Source organism: Xyrauchen texanus, chromosome 31 (genome assembly GCF_025860055.1).
Source record: "Xyrauchen texanus isolate HMW12.3.18 chromosome 31, RBS_HiC_50CHRs, whole genome shotgun sequence".
In the NCBI taxonomy this organism is placed as follows: Eukaryota; Metazoa; Chordata; class Actinopteri; order Cypriniformes; family Catostomidae; genus Xyrauchen; species Xyrauchen texanus.
The window spans coordinates 6613534-6632717 of NC_068306.1; the positions used below are offsets into that span (position 1 = coordinate 6613534).

The following is a 19184-nucleotide window of genomic DNA, read 5'->3' on the forward strand; positions in this document are numbered from 1 at the left end:
AATAGATGATTTGGATAGGATGGGATGAGGATTAGCTGTAAATCTGAGGCCATGGTTCTCAGCAGGAAACCGATGGAGTGTGTACTCCGGGTAGGGAAGGAGGTATTGCCCCAAGTGAAGGAGTTCAAGTACCTCGGGGTCTTGTTCACGAGTGAGGGGACAATGGAGCGGGAGGTTGGCTGGAGAATCAGGGCAGCGGGGGCAGTATTGCACTCGCTCTATCGCACTGTTGTCACGAAAAGAGAGCTGAGCCGGAAGGTAAAGCTCTCGATCTACCGGTCAATTTTCGTTCCTACCCTCACCTATGGTCATGAAGGCTGGGTCATGACCGAAAGAACTAGGTCGCGAGTACAAGCGGCTGAAATGGTCTTCCTCAGAAGGGTGGTGGGCTTCTCCCTTAGAGATAGGGTGAGGAGCTCAGTCATCCATGAGGAGCTCGGAGTAGAGCCGCTGCTTCTTTGCGTCGAAAGGAGCCAGTTGAGGTGGTTTGGGCATCTGGTAAGGATGCCCCCGGGGTGCCTCCCTAGGGAGACCCAGGACTAGGTGGAGAGATTACATCTCAATACAAGTTAAGCTCAATCTAGAGCATTTGTGGAATAATGTTGATTACCACACAAATTAATTTCGAAGTCTGAGTTCATGTGAGGCACTTTCAATGCAAGTCAATGGGGGCATTCTCAGGTATAACCACAAGACATAAACATTATGCGTGTTAACATGATTTTAGCGTCATAAAATCACTTACTAACCTTTTCTGTGTAAAGTTATGGACAATTTTACAACCTCGTTGCCACGACGCCCTAAAACGACTGTAAAACCAATGATTTAAACAACTTTACAGCTCAAATAATACATGAGTTTTAACAGACGAATTAATGCAAGTGCTTTTATAAAATTATAAACTTCAAATTTTTTCCTTTTTAAATCCTAAAATAATGGTCCCCCATTCACTTCCATTGTAAATGCCTTGCCATTACCTCTAGTAATCAACATTATCCCACAAGTGCTGTCCATTGAGCTGAACTTGGATTTAACGTATTCGATTTTCCTTCAAAAATCTAATAATACAAATTTTAATTTTACTTTTTAAGTGCAACTCTTTTAATCGATTATTATGTTTCAAAAAAAGACATGAATTTTCAACATTATTGAATATATATATAATATTTTTTTTTACATGGTTATTTTTCTCTTCTGCTTTAGTGTGTTAAAAGAGACCTATTATGCCCCTTTTACAAGATGTAACAAGTCTCAGGTGTCCCCAGAATGTGTCTGTGAAGTTTCCGTTCATAATACCCCACGGATCATTTATTATATCATGTTATAAATGTCTCTTTGTGGGTGGACTCAAAAACACGCTGATTTCGTGTGTGTCTCTTTAAATGCAAATGAGCTGCTGCTCCCCGCCCCTTTCCGGAAGAGTGCTGTGGCTTTACAGCTCGCGCTTTTGTTACTACAGCAACAACAAATCAGAACCAATATGGCTGACAGCGTAAATACCGGAGTTCAGCCATAGATGTATGTTTATATATAGACAACGGTAACTTTATGCCTTTTTTTTTTCTTCTTTTAGTTATTATTAGGACTTTGGTTACAAAATAAACTGCATCTAGGATATAATTTATTTTGGACTCCTGTAGCCTCTAGGCCTACGTCTGTCCCGCACAGTAAGAAAATACTAGGGACGTTTTGCAACATTCAATACATTTGAGAACGAATAATCACTGTACACAAGTAAACACTTATGTAGTTTGTACCGTGTAAAGATCCTTCTACTCATATTATAATAATCACCGTAATAATTCAATAATACCTGCAGTTAATGATCAGATGTGATGTTTACATGGTGCATATCTCACTTGTTAAATCATCTTTTCTGTTCTAGTTTTAATCGTCTGGATCTGCCGCCGTACAAGAGTTACGAACAGCTGAAGGAAAAGCTCATGTTTGCCATTGAAGAGACGGAAGGTTTTGGGCAGGAGTGAAACAAACACACAGAGGATATACAGTCCAACAGGAGATCACGAACACTCATTTTCATGCAATACAGCCTCGTGTACAGACCATGCCTCTATGATCCAGCACACCGGTGCATTATGGGAAAATGGGGTTTCTGCACTTGCCTGTCACTTGGTGTTAATTTCTGTATTCCTCCTGGAAGAGGTGAGCAGGATTTCTGGATGGCGTTGGAGTGTGTAAGATATGTGACTGACTTTTCTTCGGAAGAAATGTCGAGAACGCTCTGTGAATGTGTTTTTATGTTCACAACCTTGTGCCTTTTTCTCCACTGTCATTCAAACAAATATATTACAGTGTAGCTACAGTGACTAACTTAGCTGAGATGCATCAGTTTGTTGCAGATTATATCAGAACTGACCAAATGATTCACTTTCATACTTTGAGGGGAAATCTAAAAAAACAAACCAATACTGTTTAGATTACGTATGGATCATGTTACGTTCCAAAAATCACATCAATTAACTAAAAAGTCGATTTTAGTTTTTGCATTGTGACATTATTTTCATGACAGATTTCCCCTCTAAAGTTTCTATATTTCTATCAAATTCTTCAAGCGAAAGTTTTAAATAATTTTTACAATAAAATCAGTGAAACCTACTTTTAGGTCCATTAAAATATTTTGCATAGGTACATTATATTCATAACAATTAAGTGCTTTTGCCCACCCCAAAAAAGTCCTTTACACTTATGCAAAAAAAAAAAAAAACTTTACCAAAAATGTGAAATTATTTTTGCAATAAATTCAGTGAAACCTATTTTTAGGTCCATTTAAAATGTGTAGATTTTCATTGTTTTCATAACACCAATATATGTTACTGTCATGTGAAGAAGAAAAACACGTATTAGCTTAATGCATAAATGTCAAATTATTTTAACGTAAAATCAGTGAAACCTATTTTTATGACCATTAAAAGGTTTTGCATTGTTACATTATTATTTTCTTAACAACTAAGCACATTTTACCCCAAAAATATTATTATAGTAATGCTTAAAAATGTGTCACTTATTTGTGTAATACAAAAATTTGAAATGAATTTTACCATCAAATCAATCAAACCAATGTTTTAAGGTCCATTAATTTATTTTGCATTTTTACATTATTTTCATGGCAATTTAGTGACTTTTACCCCCAAAATGCTCAATATTGTAATGTGGAAACATTATATGATTTCAATTGTAATGTACATTTGTAATATACAATGTAAATATAATAGTAGTTGTTGTATTGAATTTAATTTTTGTTGCTTTAAAAAAATTATTTTTAATAGTATATAGAGTTGAAGTCAGAAGTCTAAATACACCGTATCCAAATACAGTTAAACTCAGTTTTTCACAATTCCTGATAATCATAGAAAACATTCCCTATTTTAGGTCAGTTAGGATCACTAAATGTCAGAATAATAGTAGAGAGAATTATTTATTTAAGCTCATCCTCAGTGGGTCAGAAGTTTACACACACTTTGTTAGTATTTGGCAGCATTGCCTTTAAATTGTTTAACTTGGGTCAAATGTTTTGGGTCCTTCAACGAGCTTCTAACAATAAGTTGCTGGAAATTTTGGCCCATTCCTCCAGACAGAACTGATGTAACTGAGTCAGGGTTGTAGACCTCCTTGCTCAGTTGTCTTTAAGTCATTTTGCCACAACTTTGGAGGTGTGCTTGGGGTCATTGTCCATTAGGAAGAACCATTTGAGACTGATCTTAAACTTCATGGCTGATTTCTTGAGATGTTGCTTCAATATATCCACATAATTTTCCTTCCTCATGATGTCATCTATTAAGTGAAGTGCACCAGTCCCTCCTGCAGCAAAGCACCCCCACAACATGATGCTGCACCCCCATGCTTCACAGTTGGGATGGTTTTCTTCGGTTGGCAAGTCTCACCCTTTTTTCCTCCAAACATAATGATGGTCATTATGACCAAACAATTCAATATTTGTTACATTAGACTAGAGGACATTTCTCCAGAAAGTAAGATCTTTGTTCTCATGTGCACTTACAAACTGTAGTCTGGCTTTTTTATGGTGGTTTTGGAGCAGTGGCTTCTTCCTTGCTGAGCAGCCTTTCAGGTGATGTTGATATAGGACTCGTGTTACTGTGGATATAGATACATGTCTACCTGTTTCCTCCAGCATCTTCATAAGGTCCTTTACTGATGTTCTGGGATTGATTTGCACTTTTCACACTTTCAGGGTATGTCGATATAGGACTAGGACACGTTTAACTGTGGACACCTCCAATTCAGTACACCTCTTATTTGAATCTAATTGCCTAAAGGCTTGACATCATTTTCTGGAATTTTCCAAGCTGCTTAAAGGCACAGTTAACTTAGTGTATGTGAACTTCTGATCCACTGGAATTGTGATATAGTCAATTAAAAGTGAAACAATCTGTCTGTAAACAACCGTTGGAAACATTACTCGTGTCATGCACAAAGTAGATGTTCTTAACGACTTGCCAAAACTATAGTTAGCTAATATGAAAGCAGTGGAGTGGTTAAAAAATGAGTTTTAATGACTTCAACCTCAGTGTATGTAAACGTTTGACTTCAACTGTAAATGCTTTAATGTCACAATGCAAAAATAAAATCTTTATAGTTCTAAAAAATAGGCTTAATTGTCTTAACACACAGCAATTCTTGTTGAGATTCACCCTTGAAGTGTTAAACAGATTGCTATCCAATTTTAAAATGGTAAAACAATTATAAATATTCCCGTGATGCCTGGAAACTCAAGGATTTCCTGTAGAGTATTCCAGGAGTTTTAATACCTCCATCTCTGATTGTGGCTGATTTCAGTCGTCTGTAAGCACAAGCTCAGAGTACTGAATTATTTCACTGAAATCATTATGCAATTTATTATTTTGGACTAAATTTCCACGGGGTTTGAGTGCAGCATTTATGTAAGAACATCAAGAGTATCAAACGCTCTAGTTCTATAGGACGTCTGAATTTTACAGGTACATTTTTACATATTCTGGAGATCTCTTCGGCTGTTCAGAGAGCAGTTGTCCATGCTTCTGGGATCATTTAAAGTGATTTTAGTCTAAACCGGCGCTGTTGAGCACAAAAGCCTGTCATGATTTACCACAGTACTGTAGTTCAGTGCAGCACATTATGAGTGATAATCACTGCAATAAATAAATAAATAAAGGCAGTATTTGTTGTCTTGACTTTCAGTAAAAATATTGAAACATCCAGAAGCAAAATGGCATAAGATGTCTATGCATAAATCTAAAACGAATTGGATTTATGCATAAACTAAGAAATAAACCCATTATTTATTATATTCTCGGAAAACATGTCAATTGACTTTGTTTCAGGATATGTTGATATTTTTACTGGAAACAAGAAAATTATTTAGCGGTGAAGGCTTATGAATAATCACTTGGATGCATCTGATAAGGATCGATATCTGTTTGATTTTCAGCATAGAAAGCAACGTTGAATATTTATTGGAAAACAGTTACTGATCCATAACCAGATTTTAACAAATGAAATCCTTGGGATGATTGTTGTTAACTGTGATATGACTTATTTTTATGATTTCTTCTCTTCTTCCAACTGCTCCGTGTAAATCAAACCACTTTCACTCTGTATATGAGCCGAATACTGTACATGGTGTGAATACTCGTTCTCCTAAAAAATACATACAATGAAAAAATAAAAGTAAATAAAACGATTTTAGTAATAAAGTAGAAGTGACTGCCTTCAGAGTCACCTCAGAGATTTATTTACTAGATAAATGTGAAGAAAAAACAAATACTGAATAAATAATTCAATGGGAAACATTTTGCATTTGGTGTTTTTCTCATCAGATGTAGTTACTGCCTATAAGAAACCATTATTAAAAGTGCATCCTCAAAGGGGGCGTTCACACAGCATACTTTCCTGAGGACAAAAACAATGAAATGGAACTAAGTGTTTTAAAATACGTCTTGAAAACAATGCTCATGGCGTGAGGTGCTGAAAAACAACGGTCAAAGACGTCCACTCTTACGCACGTGTCGTAGACAAACAAATGAATAACTATTCGCTCCATGGCGGCGTCCTTTGTGAACACCCCTGTAACTGAACAGAGATGGATTTGGCCATTTCCTTGCGCTGGTGTTCGCTAAAGTCATATCTGTTAGGCCAAAGTGCAAGACATGCAACATAGAAGGTAAACAAACGACAACTGTAGACAATCAACCATGTTTATTATCAAAACGGTATCTACAAGATGGAGTTCTCAACGCTGAGAAAAAAAGAAATGAGCAGTAACGTTTTAATATAAAACAAAACTTTATCGATTATAAACGGGGATGGACCGATATATCAGCCAGGCTGATTAATCTGGCGATATTTGGCCATTTTGATATTAAAGCCAATTCCAAAATCCACCAATAGATTAGGTCAACACTTATAGTCAACACTTTAGCCCAAAAAACCAAGAATAAGTCACAGTTTGGATTTAAGGCAGTGTTATGATCTGGGGTTGCTTCAGTGCGCCCATATTGGTCGACCACCCTGAATTTCGATAGCTAATAGAAAACATCACTGACTTCGAAGGTCCCTAAAGCCATCTAAGGTTTGTGAAGCTCTGCCAACTGAAGATTTGTAAACAAGATGACACAACAAACTCGGTTTGAGTGCAGGGAATATCACAGACCACGTCACCCATTCCAATATCTTAATTTATATTAAATATCTTTGTACCAGCATGTATTCAGAGGCCTAAATTTCAATCAGCAGTGTGTCATTTTCTCACCTCTAGTGGAACCAAACGGAATTGCAATTAGTATGAGCAGCCCAACACATTGGCTTAACCAACGGTGTAATTTTGGGGGCGGGACTACCTGTTTGCCAAACAAAAGAAATCCTCATTTTTGCATTTCACTTCAGCTGCATCTCTTTCGATGTTCTCCATCAGTCATCTGTTTGAAAGCACATGGGTTCAGACAGCAGCCTGATAGCTCCGCCTCCTTCCTGCATGTGATCCAGCCCTGCCCCGCCCTCCAAACCATCAGCCCTCCCTCCTTCCTCCTCCTCCTCTCCTCCCATCTGCTTCTGTTCTCCAGTCATTCCTGTAATTTCATCCTGCTGCGTCTCCCCATCCTCGTCCTCTTCCTCATCTGCAGTTTCTCCGTGTTCATCTGGTTCAATGTCAGGTGATCCGTCCCCTGTACCTGAAAATCATCAAAACATGGATTTAGCCTCCAGGTCTATTCAGTACATTATTTCTGTCCTAATTTCTTCCACACTTAATTTGAATGCTGTTTGATTAAACCCACGAGCCCCGTTCTCGTGAAGCAAACCGGAGCACTTTGCGTTCACTATCAAAGTTTAAATTTCCGCAGGAGTCTGGCGCAAGCCTCTTCTGATAGCACGCACATCAGAGCACTTGAGAAGCGTTTCACAAGCTCTTCCAGACAGCAGCTACTCTGGTCGACATCCGCGGCGCGGCTCAGTGATGCTCTGAGTTCAACTGAACAGCACGAACCGAACTCTGAGAACATCAGTTTAAAGAACTGCTGTAAAGCCGTAGGAAAACACTGTATCATGAGCCTCATGCCTGTTCGGAGTATGTATAATAGCGCTGCACAAACGGCATGCGGTTACATATTTCAGAGCGTGCTTGAAAGAAAAACATTGATCAGTAGCCAACTTCTGAATGGTGGTGAACACATAATTCATGATGCGTGTGAAAAGTGTGTGTTTATATGTGTATATTTACCCTCGCTGTTGTTCCCTTGTCCTTGCGACCCTTGTGCCCCCTCCATGTCCCCTGTTGGAGCCCCTGCCAGCGGGCACTTGTGTTCTCTGTAGTAATTGTTGCGGGTGAAGCCCTTGTTACAGGCGGCGCATCGGAAGCGATAGTTATTTGTGTGCGAGCGCTGATGCTCCAGCATGTGTGCGCGACGACTGAACGACTTCTGACAGAACTGGCACTTATATGGTTTAATACCTGCACAACAGAGAGAGTATAAAGTTGTAATGAAATCAATAAGCCATTTTTTTGAGACGGTGACCGTGATTTTACAGCTGTGAAGAGTGGTCAAATCACTGTAATGCACTACATCTTGAGAAAATGCTGATAATAGCAGAATGTTAAAGGTGCTAACTTGGGCCATTGGGAGCAACTTGGGGTTCAGTGTCTTGCCCAAGGACACTTCGGCATGTGATTCGGCATGTGACGACACTTGCAACCCTGTGATTGGCAGCCAACCCGCTCTACCACCTGAGCCACAGCCGCCCCAATTATAATTCTTCTGCGGACTAATAAGCCTATAGTTCCTTAGCTTAAATAAACACTTCGATCTGTCTCATTTGAGACGATACACCTTTAAAATGTCATATTTGAGAGGTCATTCTAACCTGAATGAGAGAGAATATGAGCTTTCAGTTTGTCCGGCCGGTTGAACTCTTTGGTGCAGCCCACGTGAGTTCTACCACAGGAGAAAAATAAATAAATAATACTGAAGCATATTCACAGACTGCCGATCACAAGCTTGCCACTCACTTGAAGGGGCATTTATATTTCTTGAAAGGCTCGTGAATCAGCATGTGTCTCTTCACTTTGTCTTTCCTGTTGAAGGTGGCCTCACACACAGAACATTTATACGGCTTCTCTCCTACACAACAAAGAAAAACCCAGAAAACGTCAATATTAACACAGTACTGAGTCAGACATAAGTTAAACACGTTCATTAACTGTCTCACCAGCTCAATATGTTTTCAGGAAAATGACTTAAGACTTTTTCAGATGCTTCATTCATCTTTATACTTTAAATAAAAGAGTATGTAACACAATAACACATATCATTGAATTTTCAAGAATGCTTTGAGGAAACTGTCTTCTTACTTGACTAGATGATCACTTGTTTTCCCCACAAAACCAGCTTTACCTGAGTGGATCTGTGTGTGTAGTTTGAGGTAGTGTTCGGTTTTGAAGAACTTTTTACAAATCTGACATTTAAATTTCCCCCCGACACCGTGCGTCTGGAGATGTCTGCGTAAATACCGCTCGCAGGGAAAGACCTTCAACACAAAAACACACATCATTTACTTTGTCACATTAACTAGTATTAGGAGTTAAAGGTTTACTTCAATTAAAGGTAGAGTGATATATCGGTTTTACCGATTAATCGGTACCAATAGTTCATTTTTGAAACAATTGGTTATCTGCAGTTATCTATGCCGATGATTGCTGACAGTTTCTTTTTATTCTTCTGTGTTCCTCTGTGGCTGTGATTTTACGGTGTAACAGCGAATCGCAGATGAAAACGGTCAATGTTTCGCACAAAACCTATTCTCACACGAAGAGCGACGCAATCAAACAATGTGACTCGCACACAAAAACGTTCAATGTTTCACACAAAGTACTTAAATTAGAGATAGACCAATATATATCGGTTCTATTGATTATTCGGTGCCTATAGTTGTTTTTTGGAGCTATCGGTTCTCTGCAAATATCTGTACCGATTGTTGCCGATAGTCACAGCTAGAGGCGAAATAAAACAATAACTGACACCTTGTGGGGATTTGCTGTATCTAAATCGTTCATTATGGACTATATTCGATCATATTTTACTCATCACTTCAATTCATATTTTATTTTGATTATATAATCAAGCGTTCGATATTGAAGCGAGAGCATATAAAGAAAAATGTGCCTATATAGAAACGGACTCGTCAGCACATACATGGTGTCTCCAACTTCATATCTTGTGAATAATAATAAACCTTATTCCTCATTAAACCTTTTAACAGTATATATACAAAAACCCTTCATCTGGTGAATGTATTAATTTGGTAAATAAATCGGCTAGTTAACTAGAGCGCTGTAAAGGAGCCAAGTCACCACCATTTCAGAATAAGAGTCCCTGGCGTTAAAGTATGGCGTTATGCACCAAATCTTCATTTTCTTCTGGGTGTTACTGGGATTTGGGGATTTTATTCTTGTAGCATCTATGTCTGTGCCTGTCACAATAAGGAAAGACTAAACATGTTTTACCTTCTATAAATCTATTTATAAAACTATCGACCGATTAATCGGTTACCGCCTCAGTTATCAGTGTCAGCTTAATCCACTATCGGTCGACCTCAAACTTCAATTCCACATTGATCTGATATGACATCTTTCAATCAAACCAAAAGTCAAATCAGATGTTTCTCGTGGGGTACCTTCTGGCAATGAGGGCAGGGGTAGTTATGTATCGCGTTCAGCAGATGCTGTTCAAGAGCTTCCTGTGTGGAATATTTACTCTGACACTTCATACATCTGTACACAAAAACGACAACAAAACTTGTATTCAAAGTGTTCATTTGGCTTGACTGGTAGCATCTGCCAAATGCATGAATGCAGATGTTAAAGATGTAATGTTGTGGTGTATGTGGGTTTAACCCGTAGTAGTTGGTGTCTCTGCGCTGGTTCTGTTGAGGACAGAAGCTGTGCGAGTACTGGTGTAGTCCCAGGTCAAAGAGCGAAGGAAACACTTTACTGCACTGGTGACAGCGGTACGTCAGCTGCTCTTGGTGTGTGTGAATGTGCTCGAGAAACTGATCCAACTTCTGAAAGGTCTGAGAGCAGCTCTTCACTACACAGCGGTACACCTGCAAAGCCCAAAAGAGAAAATGGTCTACATCAGGGCTGGACTGGGAAGAGAAATCGGCCCGGTCAGTCCGCCACTGTTCGGCCACAAACTGCGTCGGCCCAATGGGAAAATGCCCGGTATGCCAGATTACCAGTCCAGCCCTGGTCTACATTGTATATTACTTTCAGGGTTCCCACTCATGACCAGTGAAATTCCATGACTTTCAGTCATTTGTGATTTCTGGAATCCAATTTCGATAAACCATTCAAACCAGTTTGTGAACCATTTCGACCAATTATCTTTGACTCACTATCGCTTGCAAACAAGTTCTACTCTACACAAACTCTATTTGGGTGATTAAATCTATCAGTGCAGAGCGATGCTAGAAAAATACTTTATCAATGTACCTGTTCGTTCTTGTGCTGGGTCATGTGAGACTTAAGCTGGAAGTAGGTGCTGAATTTGGTCGAGCAGAACTGACACTGATATGAGCTGTCGATCAGGATGATCTGTTTGTTCTGGTTTCCAGTCTGTTTGGCCTCCACCGAGCTCTGTGTCTCCACCTGCGTCTCACCGTCTCTCTCCTCTACAGCTGGAAACACACGAGAAAAGCAAACAGACGCGTAAATCGTAAGACTGAACTAAGAAACTAATAGCACACTTTTCCTTATGGTATCATTCATGTCTGTTTAGGACCTGCAGGACGAGTGAAGTGCTGATGTTTGATACTTTGAGTTAGGGGTTGGTTCAAATCAGTGATACAGCACCTTGTTCCTGTGTCTCTTGCTCCGTCTGCTGCGAGTTCTCGTCGTTGTTCATTGGAAGTACTCGTACTGTGATGGGCAACCTGGAGGCACTGCTGTGGACTCCAGTGGGCCAGACTTTGTGTGTCTGCATGTGTTTCTTCACATTGGACTTCTGAGCGAAGGCTCGGCCGCACACGATACACTGGAAGGGTTTCTCACCTGTGTGACTGCAGAGTGGAGAGGACAGCACCGTTTAAAGAACACTATGTGATTTCTACGGTCCTTTTCGAAAGGAGTTCCAAAGTGGTCTAAAATATCAGTCATATCCACCTTTTTCCAGAACGCGGAATTATTCCACGATTCATAACAGAACCTGTTTTCACTTGCATTGGTGTATGTTCTTACAGAATAATGTGATGTTTAGTGTAATTAATATGTAAAAATTGCTGAAAAATCATGTCCGTGGCTCCATAGTGCCGATGCTTTAAAGTTAGTCGCAATAATAGTTTTTTGACAGTGCCGGTGATCAAGTTTAAGGAGTCGATGGAAGACATTGAGTTATGGACTTGGGTTAGTTACGTTGATATCATTAACTACTTTGATTTGTTATGACAGGCCAGAATTCACATAAAGGTAGTTTTTACATTTGCTTCTTTTCCAGACCGGAAATAGAAAACAGTCCAGCAGCAATTAGAATTGTCCAGTGGTTGGCCAGGAAAACTGTGGACAGAGTTCATGAACTGCAAAGTCTGATAAAGTTCTACAATAAAACAATTCAGAGAACTGATTGTTTTTAAGACAGAATCCTATACAGTTCTAGAACAACAGTCCTTAAGATTTCTGTAGCACAAGTTCTATAGAGTTCTATAAGTTCTAGGGTTCTAGAACACTACATTTTCCTATGGAATTCTAAAAAAAACAACATGTCCTACTGCGTTCTATAACAACATGTAATAAGTTCTAGAATAACATGTCTAACAGAGTCTGTTGTTCTACAGTTCTAGAACATGTCCTCTAGAATTCTGGAATTACAACGTGTCCTCAAGTTTTAGAACACTAGCTTGTCCTCTCCAGTTCTAGAACCACAACATATCCTATAGAGTTCTATAACAACAACATGTCATAATTTCTAGAATAACATGTCCAACAGAGTCTGTTGTTCTACAGTTCTAGATCATGTCCTCTAGAATTCTGGAATGACAAGACCTTTATAGTTTGAGAACAATAACATGTTCTATAGAGTTCTAGAACATGTCCTCTATAATTCTGGTATGACAAAGTGTCCTCGAAAGTTTTAGAACTCTAGCTTGTCCTCTCCAGTTCTAGAACCACAACATATCCTATAGAGTTCTAGAACATCATGTCCAACAGAGTCTGTTGTTCTACAGTTCTAGATCATGTCCTCTATAATTCTGGTATGACAATGTGTCCTCTAAAGTTTTAGAACACTAGCTTGTCCTCTCCAGTTCTAGAATCGCAACATGTCCTATAGAGTTATAGAACAACATGCCCTTTATAGTTTGAGAACAATAACATATCATATAGAGTTCTAGAACATCAGAGTTCTAATTTAGACTTGTTTTAACAGCAGGGTTCTAGAGAGCTCTATCCTGAGCTCAGACTCCACAAAGATCCTGCTTCTCTTGGTATATTAATATCTCCTGAATCAAGCATCCAAATGTTTCAGAAAAACAAGAATTGCCATCTCCATATTTAATCAATATATTAAGAGTTCTCTGTCATTAATACATCACAAGCTTTGGCTCTTAAAAAGACTTAAAGGCTCAAAACAGACATTTGCAAGTGCATGTTCTGAGATCGGGGGTGTCAAAACATACAGTATACTGACATGAATTTGGGACTGACCCCTGAACAAAAACCTTTACACAAGCACTTATTTACCTGCGAATATGTTGCTGAAGGTCAAAATTCTTGGTAAATACTTTGCTACAGTAATTGCATTTGAGTTTCTGAGCTTTTCCTTTTGTTTGACCTGCTGGAAAAAAAAAGTTCAACTTTGAAACAACATCCAAACAAATATCATAGAAATGTTGTAACAACGTTGACATAGTGTTTTCTTTACTTCACTGGCTGTCTTACCACTAGCACCTGCTGTAGATCTGTAACACTTTTAATTCACTTCATGTATTTGCTTAAACATATCCTGCTCTATCTAGTTATGAAAGCTTGATGGTGCAGCTGTATAGACTGATAAAAGGCATGAAGTACCATCCAGGGTTTTCTTGGAGGTTCTGGTTCTCTTGGGGATGATGACCTTGTCGTATTCTCCAAGCTCAGAGAGGTTTGTGCTGATGGTGCAGGATTTGTTTTTGGTGGTCTGTTTTCCAGGGCTGTACACTGAAGCCGTGCTGAACACCTGACTCTCCACACACTGACTGGGCACCTGACAAACAACAACATCTGATCATATTATTAATGTTCAACAAACTTCCTGTACAAAAGTAAACCTGGAAGCATTTAGATAACAGTATTTATCATGCCTGTGAAACATCTGTCAGTGTACCTGAACAGACTGAAATGACTGCAGACCCAGTGTAGGCACCTCTGCAGTACCACCTCCAACCATAGACGACAGTGTGCTGTACACCTGCACTATTGAATTACTGTTACTGGAGGGCACCTGTGAGGAAAGGGGCGTGGTCTGGTTGTGTGGGAGGGGCTGTGGAGGCTGCTGATGGTGCTGCAGGTACGAGGTTCCCGCATGCATACTGAGATTACTCTGAAAAAGTTGAGAAATTGTATCAAAGGCTGTATTACTACCTCAGTTACAGATCACTCTCTCCTGAATCGTAAGGCTGTGTGTCTGTCAGGTGTTGGTTACCTGTATGGATCCATGCATGGTGGCCATTGGCTGATCCAGAGAGCCGAATGCTGAGATGGCCGACATCAACACCTCATCACTGACCAACACGTTACCCTGCACCAGTGTGTGTGTGAGAGGAGACTGTGGCACGGTTATGTACGTAGAGACCTTGAGGAGAGAAAAATATATAAACAAACAAATAAATAAAAATATAGTATTTTAAAATAATTACAGCTTTTAATATAAAACTTTAAATTTTTATATCAAGAAATGGGTTTTTCTGCAAGTAATGAAGACATTTTTAATAGACATTTTAATTTTACTAGTGCAGATACAATTACTGATATCAAAAATTAGCATCTTTTTACTAGGATGTTTTTTGCATTTTACATGTTGTTTTACTAAAATCAAATATACCTTGAATTCATACACTAAAAAAAAATTACTTTCACTTTCGTCAGTCTGCAACCAAGGGAACTTAAATTAACTGAGTTGATTTAACAAAAAAAAAGTGTCTTGTCAGCTTTTCTTAAGCCATGAAACATGGCAAAGGATTTCTAGTTCCCAGCATGCTTTGCATCTGTTTAGCATGCTTGCATATAATTTCACTTGCTAGCATATCACCAGGGTGGGGAAGATTACTTTAGAAATGTATTGCACTACAGATTACAGATTACATGCTGTAAAATGTAAATTGTAACGTATTCCGTTAGATTACTCAAGGTCAGTAATGTAATCTAAATACTTTGGATTACTTCTTCAGCACTGGTAGATTTTTTTCACTTGTTTTGACTATAAAAACTCAAAATACATGTTAAAAATACATTCTCTGAAAAACCCAAATATCTTATGCAGCGTTGCTTCTAAAACAAGATCGATCAAACTGATCTTGTGTTAAGGATTTTTAGATATTTGTACAGGAAAACAATACAAAAATGATCAAGAATATGATTTTTGCACTAATATCAAAGGTCTTAATAATAGATAAAAATTAGTAAAAAGTAAAGACTGTGGCATGGGGACGTGGTCACGTGTCGGTCTGCGGGAGAGAGAGAGAGCGGTAAGGCTTGTCCCCTGGTTCATAATTATCCCTAACACCTGTCTCTTGTTATAGTAATGTGGAGGAAGACAGGTGTTAGGGTTAATTATGAACCAGGGGACAAGCCTTACCGCTCTCTCTCTCTCCCGCAGACCGACACATGACCACGTCCCCACGCCACAATGACCCAATGTGAATTTTCTTGATAAATAAATATGATCGTGTCTGGTAACATGTGCATATAAAATGGCTAGAAATAGCATTTTAGCTTAGCGAAAAGCTAACAATTTACACAAGGTTTATTTCTATTTCTTCTGCTCCAAACTTACATCAAACGTACTTCTCTGTCCACATCATAAGAAAGTGTTTCACCGCTGTTCAAATGCACTTTGGATCATTTATATGCATAAATGTTTTCCATCTGAAAGGACTAAATATTAAAATAAATAAATGACTATAAATTGCAAAGTACGCTATTGCAAAATTCTGGCCTGTTAATAGTTCCTAGAATATCAAAATATCCACAAAAGGAGGAAGATCATTTTCATATTTGGCTCCTAAACTATGGAAAAGTCTCCCTAACACTGTTCGGGACTCAGACACACTCACTGAGGTTAAGTCTAGACTAAAGACTCTGTTTAGACGGCATACACCTAATTTATGCTTCAACTCACAATTAGGCTTCTTTAGTTACAAACGGTGATCATGATCTATAACTCTGCAATAAATTGAATGGCATCTATGCTAATATTATTTTATTTGTTTCCCTGTCTCAACCTCGGGATTCCTATCCTGAGGTCACCAGAACCGGCTGGATCCAGCACCATTCCTGCTTCGTGTTGGACTGCACTGCTGCGTGTCGCTGAATGATGATGATGACTAAATGCAGCTGGTCCCAGCCTAACATTACTTCAGTCTATTATGATGGACTTCAGAGGATGAACTGATGCCAACTCCAACCATAAGACATGGGATACATCATATGCCATTGCCTGAACCTTGGACTTAGGATGGACCACACCAAACCACACCGAAATTACCGGCCAGGTTGAACTGCGATGCACATCCCTGATCTCTGCCTGCATCACCTCAGTCTAATGATGGACTACACTCTTGAAATGGAATATATAAACTATCAATTGATTGCCAATAAAACCCTTTTATCAGCCAACTAACAAGGACAATACATCTATGTGAACTTCTGCAGTTATTCCAGGATGGACTTCCAAGACATTAGTCATTAATCTTACAGTTCAAACTAAATCTTTGTTTAAACACTGACCCTTAACACATAGTTCACCAATCTTAAACCATGACTTGCACTATACATAGTTAAGTAATATTGGCATTATATTCATGATGTTAGACAAAGACAAGAACGTAAAACCAAAAAAATCGAATTCTTTAAGATGACATGTTAAAAGGAGTTATAGGGGTGCTCCAGGTGTGCTGTGATTTCTCTAGATCAGGTGAGCTGTACCTGTCTGTTAGGGGGCAGCTGTGGACCCGTGCTGATGGAAGGTACAGATGTGTAGGCATTGTTGGAGGCCAGAGAGACGGTGGCCAGTGATGGGGCGTTGGATTGACACTGGTCTCGCTTGTGGGTCATGAACGCTGGTAATGAGTTAAACTGCTTCTTACATTTCCCACAGAGAAACACGTCCTCATCATCTGTAAATATAACATCATATCCAAGAATATTAAAAGAACTCGTTTAGCATTAACAGATATGTGAGGTACATACATATGGCATCCTTATTTAACAGACCGATCACCCATTATGATAAATGTTACATAAACACATGAATTGTCCTCACCCATTGGTTGGATGGTCGTTCCTGAGACATTCTGTGTGTTGGGGTCCAGAACACCTGCTTGACCGTCTAACAATGACTGGACATTGAGGACCGTCTGATTGTCCATGCCTGAATGGGACAAATATATCTCAATCAATCAATCAATATCTTATATTTTCTTTGAAAATGTGTAACATCCAAAACAGTACCATTATAGTACTGTTCATGATTTTAGTTAGATATACAATCATTTTATTCGAAGTATTGTTTCATCTAGAAAACATCACATTCTAATGAACATCTGCTAAACATCTTAAATCAGATTTACAAACATTCGAAAATAAAATCATGCACATCACCCAGATGTCTTTTTGATGTGTGTTTACATCTGGAAGACATGTTTTTTTTAGGTTGTTCGCTCATCTGCAATACATTCATAGGACGTTTCCTCTAGGATGTCGATAAAGCATTCAGCAGATGTCTTTGAGATTTTTATGTTTGTAAATCTGATCTTATTAAGATGTTTAGCAGATGCTAATCGCAATGTGATGCTATCCAGATGAAACATTATTAAACAATCAACTCTGAGGCGTTTGCATGCTACCTGGGAAGACGTTTCCTCTCAAACGTCAATAAAACCTTCAGCAGATGTCTTTGAGATGTTTATGTTTGTAAATCTGATCTTATTAAGATGTTTACCAGATGTTAATTGGAATGAGATGCTTTCCAGATGAAACACTCTTTACAGCCAACTTTGAGACGTTTGTGTGCTAAATGGGAAGCCGTTTCCTCTCGAATGTCAATAAGACCTTCAGCAGATGTCTTTCAGATGTTTACGATTTGTAATGTTTGTAAATCTGATCTTAGTAAGATGTTAATTGGAATGCAATGCTTTCCAGATGAAACGATCTTAAACGGACATCTCAGAGATGTCCATCTGGGATCAGGGAGGTATAACATTTTTATTCGTTTCCCATGTTTACGTGGTATTACCATAGTACACGTCCAAAAACAGGACAATACCATAGTAGATTTTGGTACGTTTTTTTGTAAATGAATTAACAAAACAAAAACAAAAATTTCTTTAATACGTACAATCACACTACATTACACTATAATGCACCATATACTACCAGGCACCATGTTTAGTTAAATGAGCAGTAATATTTCAGTAACACTAGCAAACACTTATAATGTAAAAGTGTGGAAACCATTTTAACACTGTAAGCAAGAGTGCGCATACATTATACAACAGTAAAATCGTCTGTAAGGTAATATTAGATTTGATGTGTGTGTATATATATCGGATCAGACAGCGGTGAGGTGTTTTGTGGCTTTTCCAGGGATGAGTCTCTCTCCCTCCGCCATGATCCTTCAGCACGCGGCTGTTATTTCAATCGCTCTTCCTCCCTCCTCTACATCAATCTCTGCTCACTTGCACTAAAGTGAAACACACTGACCGCTAAGCTGCGCTAATATTAATTATTTAAAAAAATGCTTGTATTTATCCTCTTATGATTCAAAACAAACTGACATTCACACGAACCGAAACAACAATAAAATAATGCTTTTGGAACTGTTCGGCGGAATCATGCATGCATTTTTACTGCAAGAGTAAAATGTTAATTTAATGTTGTTTACATCCTGGATAATGTTTCCTTTTAAAAAAGTATGAATTTATACCTTCCAGAACCTCAAATATTGCCTGCGCCATCTTGTAGCTCCTCTGTTCATAACGCCAGTAGTGGGCGGGGTTTATTACAGTGATTTACATTCAACAGAAAGTTTTTATTTATTTATTTATTTATCTATTTATATATATTTTAAGTATATAAAACTATATTTTGCAATGATATCCAATACAGTTGGATATCATACAGAAGAAATGAAATTAGAAGCAGATTAGAACAGATTAAATTAAAATATTTATTTAATTAGGAGCACATTTTTGTTTTTAGCATTCACTGACATCATCATTAAAATCTGTGTTTAACCTTAGTAATTTCAATCATTTGTCAAAATAATAAACAGGAATAAGTATTGTTTTGTAAAATTGTTTGTGAAATGTAAACAGATCAACACAGTCACAGGCTAATACATTTTTTTTTTAATTAAAATAATCACAATTAATGACACACAAAGCACACAAAATTGATTAGCCTAATTATTTTATTTAAAAAAAAAATC

At 38.3% G+C, this 19184-nt stretch overlaps 2 protein-coding genes across 6 annotated transcripts in view; one reads left to right on the top strand and one right to left on the bottom strand.

Annotated features, from left to right (window-relative positions):
* Positions 1-5805, top strand: part of LOC127624747 (E3 ubiquitin-protein ligase Itchy-like) — a 38588-nt gene extending 32783 nt beyond the window's left edge. For all 3 annotated transcript variants that reach the window (XM_052099607.1, XM_052099608.1, XM_052099609.1), the window contains one exon: positions 1886-5805. In XM_052099607.1, the coding sequence (XP_051955567.1) occupies positions 1886-1985 (100 nt within the window). In that variant the 3' untranslated portion in view covers positions 1986-5805. The remainder of the gene's footprint in view (positions 1-1885) is intronic.
* On the bottom strand, positions 3096-18734 carry LOC127624748 (zinc finger protein 341-like). 3 transcript variants are annotated; one of them, XM_052099612.1, is made up of 16 exons: positions 18681-18734; positions 17019-17126; positions 16682-16872; positions 14181-14330; positions 13863-14078; positions 13568-13742; positions 13241-13334; positions 11360-11565; positions 11000-11184; positions 10403-10611; positions 10183-10279; positions 8904-9036; positions 8519-8630; positions 8374-8444; positions 7733-7963; positions 3100-7184 (listed from the first exon to the last, which is right to left on the bottom strand). In XM_052099612.1, exons 1-16 carry the CDS (start codon positions 18709-18711, stop codon positions 6925-6927), a joined length of 2469 nt encoding a protein of 822 aa, XP_051955572.1. In that variant the 5' UTR covers positions 18712-18734; the 3' UTR covers positions 3100-6924. The 3 variants fall into 3 exon arrangements, with proteins under 3 accessions (XP_051955571.1, XP_051955572.1, XP_051955570.1); XM_052099611.1 differs by having other exon boundaries at positions 3096-7184; positions 10183-10611; positions 13241-13331; XM_052099610.1 differs by having other exon boundaries at positions 10183-10611.
* Positions 18735-19184: the final 450 nt, after the last annotated feature.

Excerpts from the sequence above, each read along its gene's own strand:
- LOC127624748 (XM_052099610.1), bottom strand. The coding sequence starts at position 18,711 with ATGGCGCAGGCAATATTTGAGGTTCTGGAAG. Across the intron at positions 16,873-17,018 it reads AACGACCATCCAACCAATGG|ATGATGAGGACGTGTTTCTC; the intron begins GTGAGGACAATT and ends TTATATTTACAG. Across the intron at positions 10,612-10,999 it reads CCCAGCACAAGAACGAACAG|GTGTACCGCTGTGTAGTGAA; the intron begins GTACATTGATAA and ends TGGGCTTTGCAG.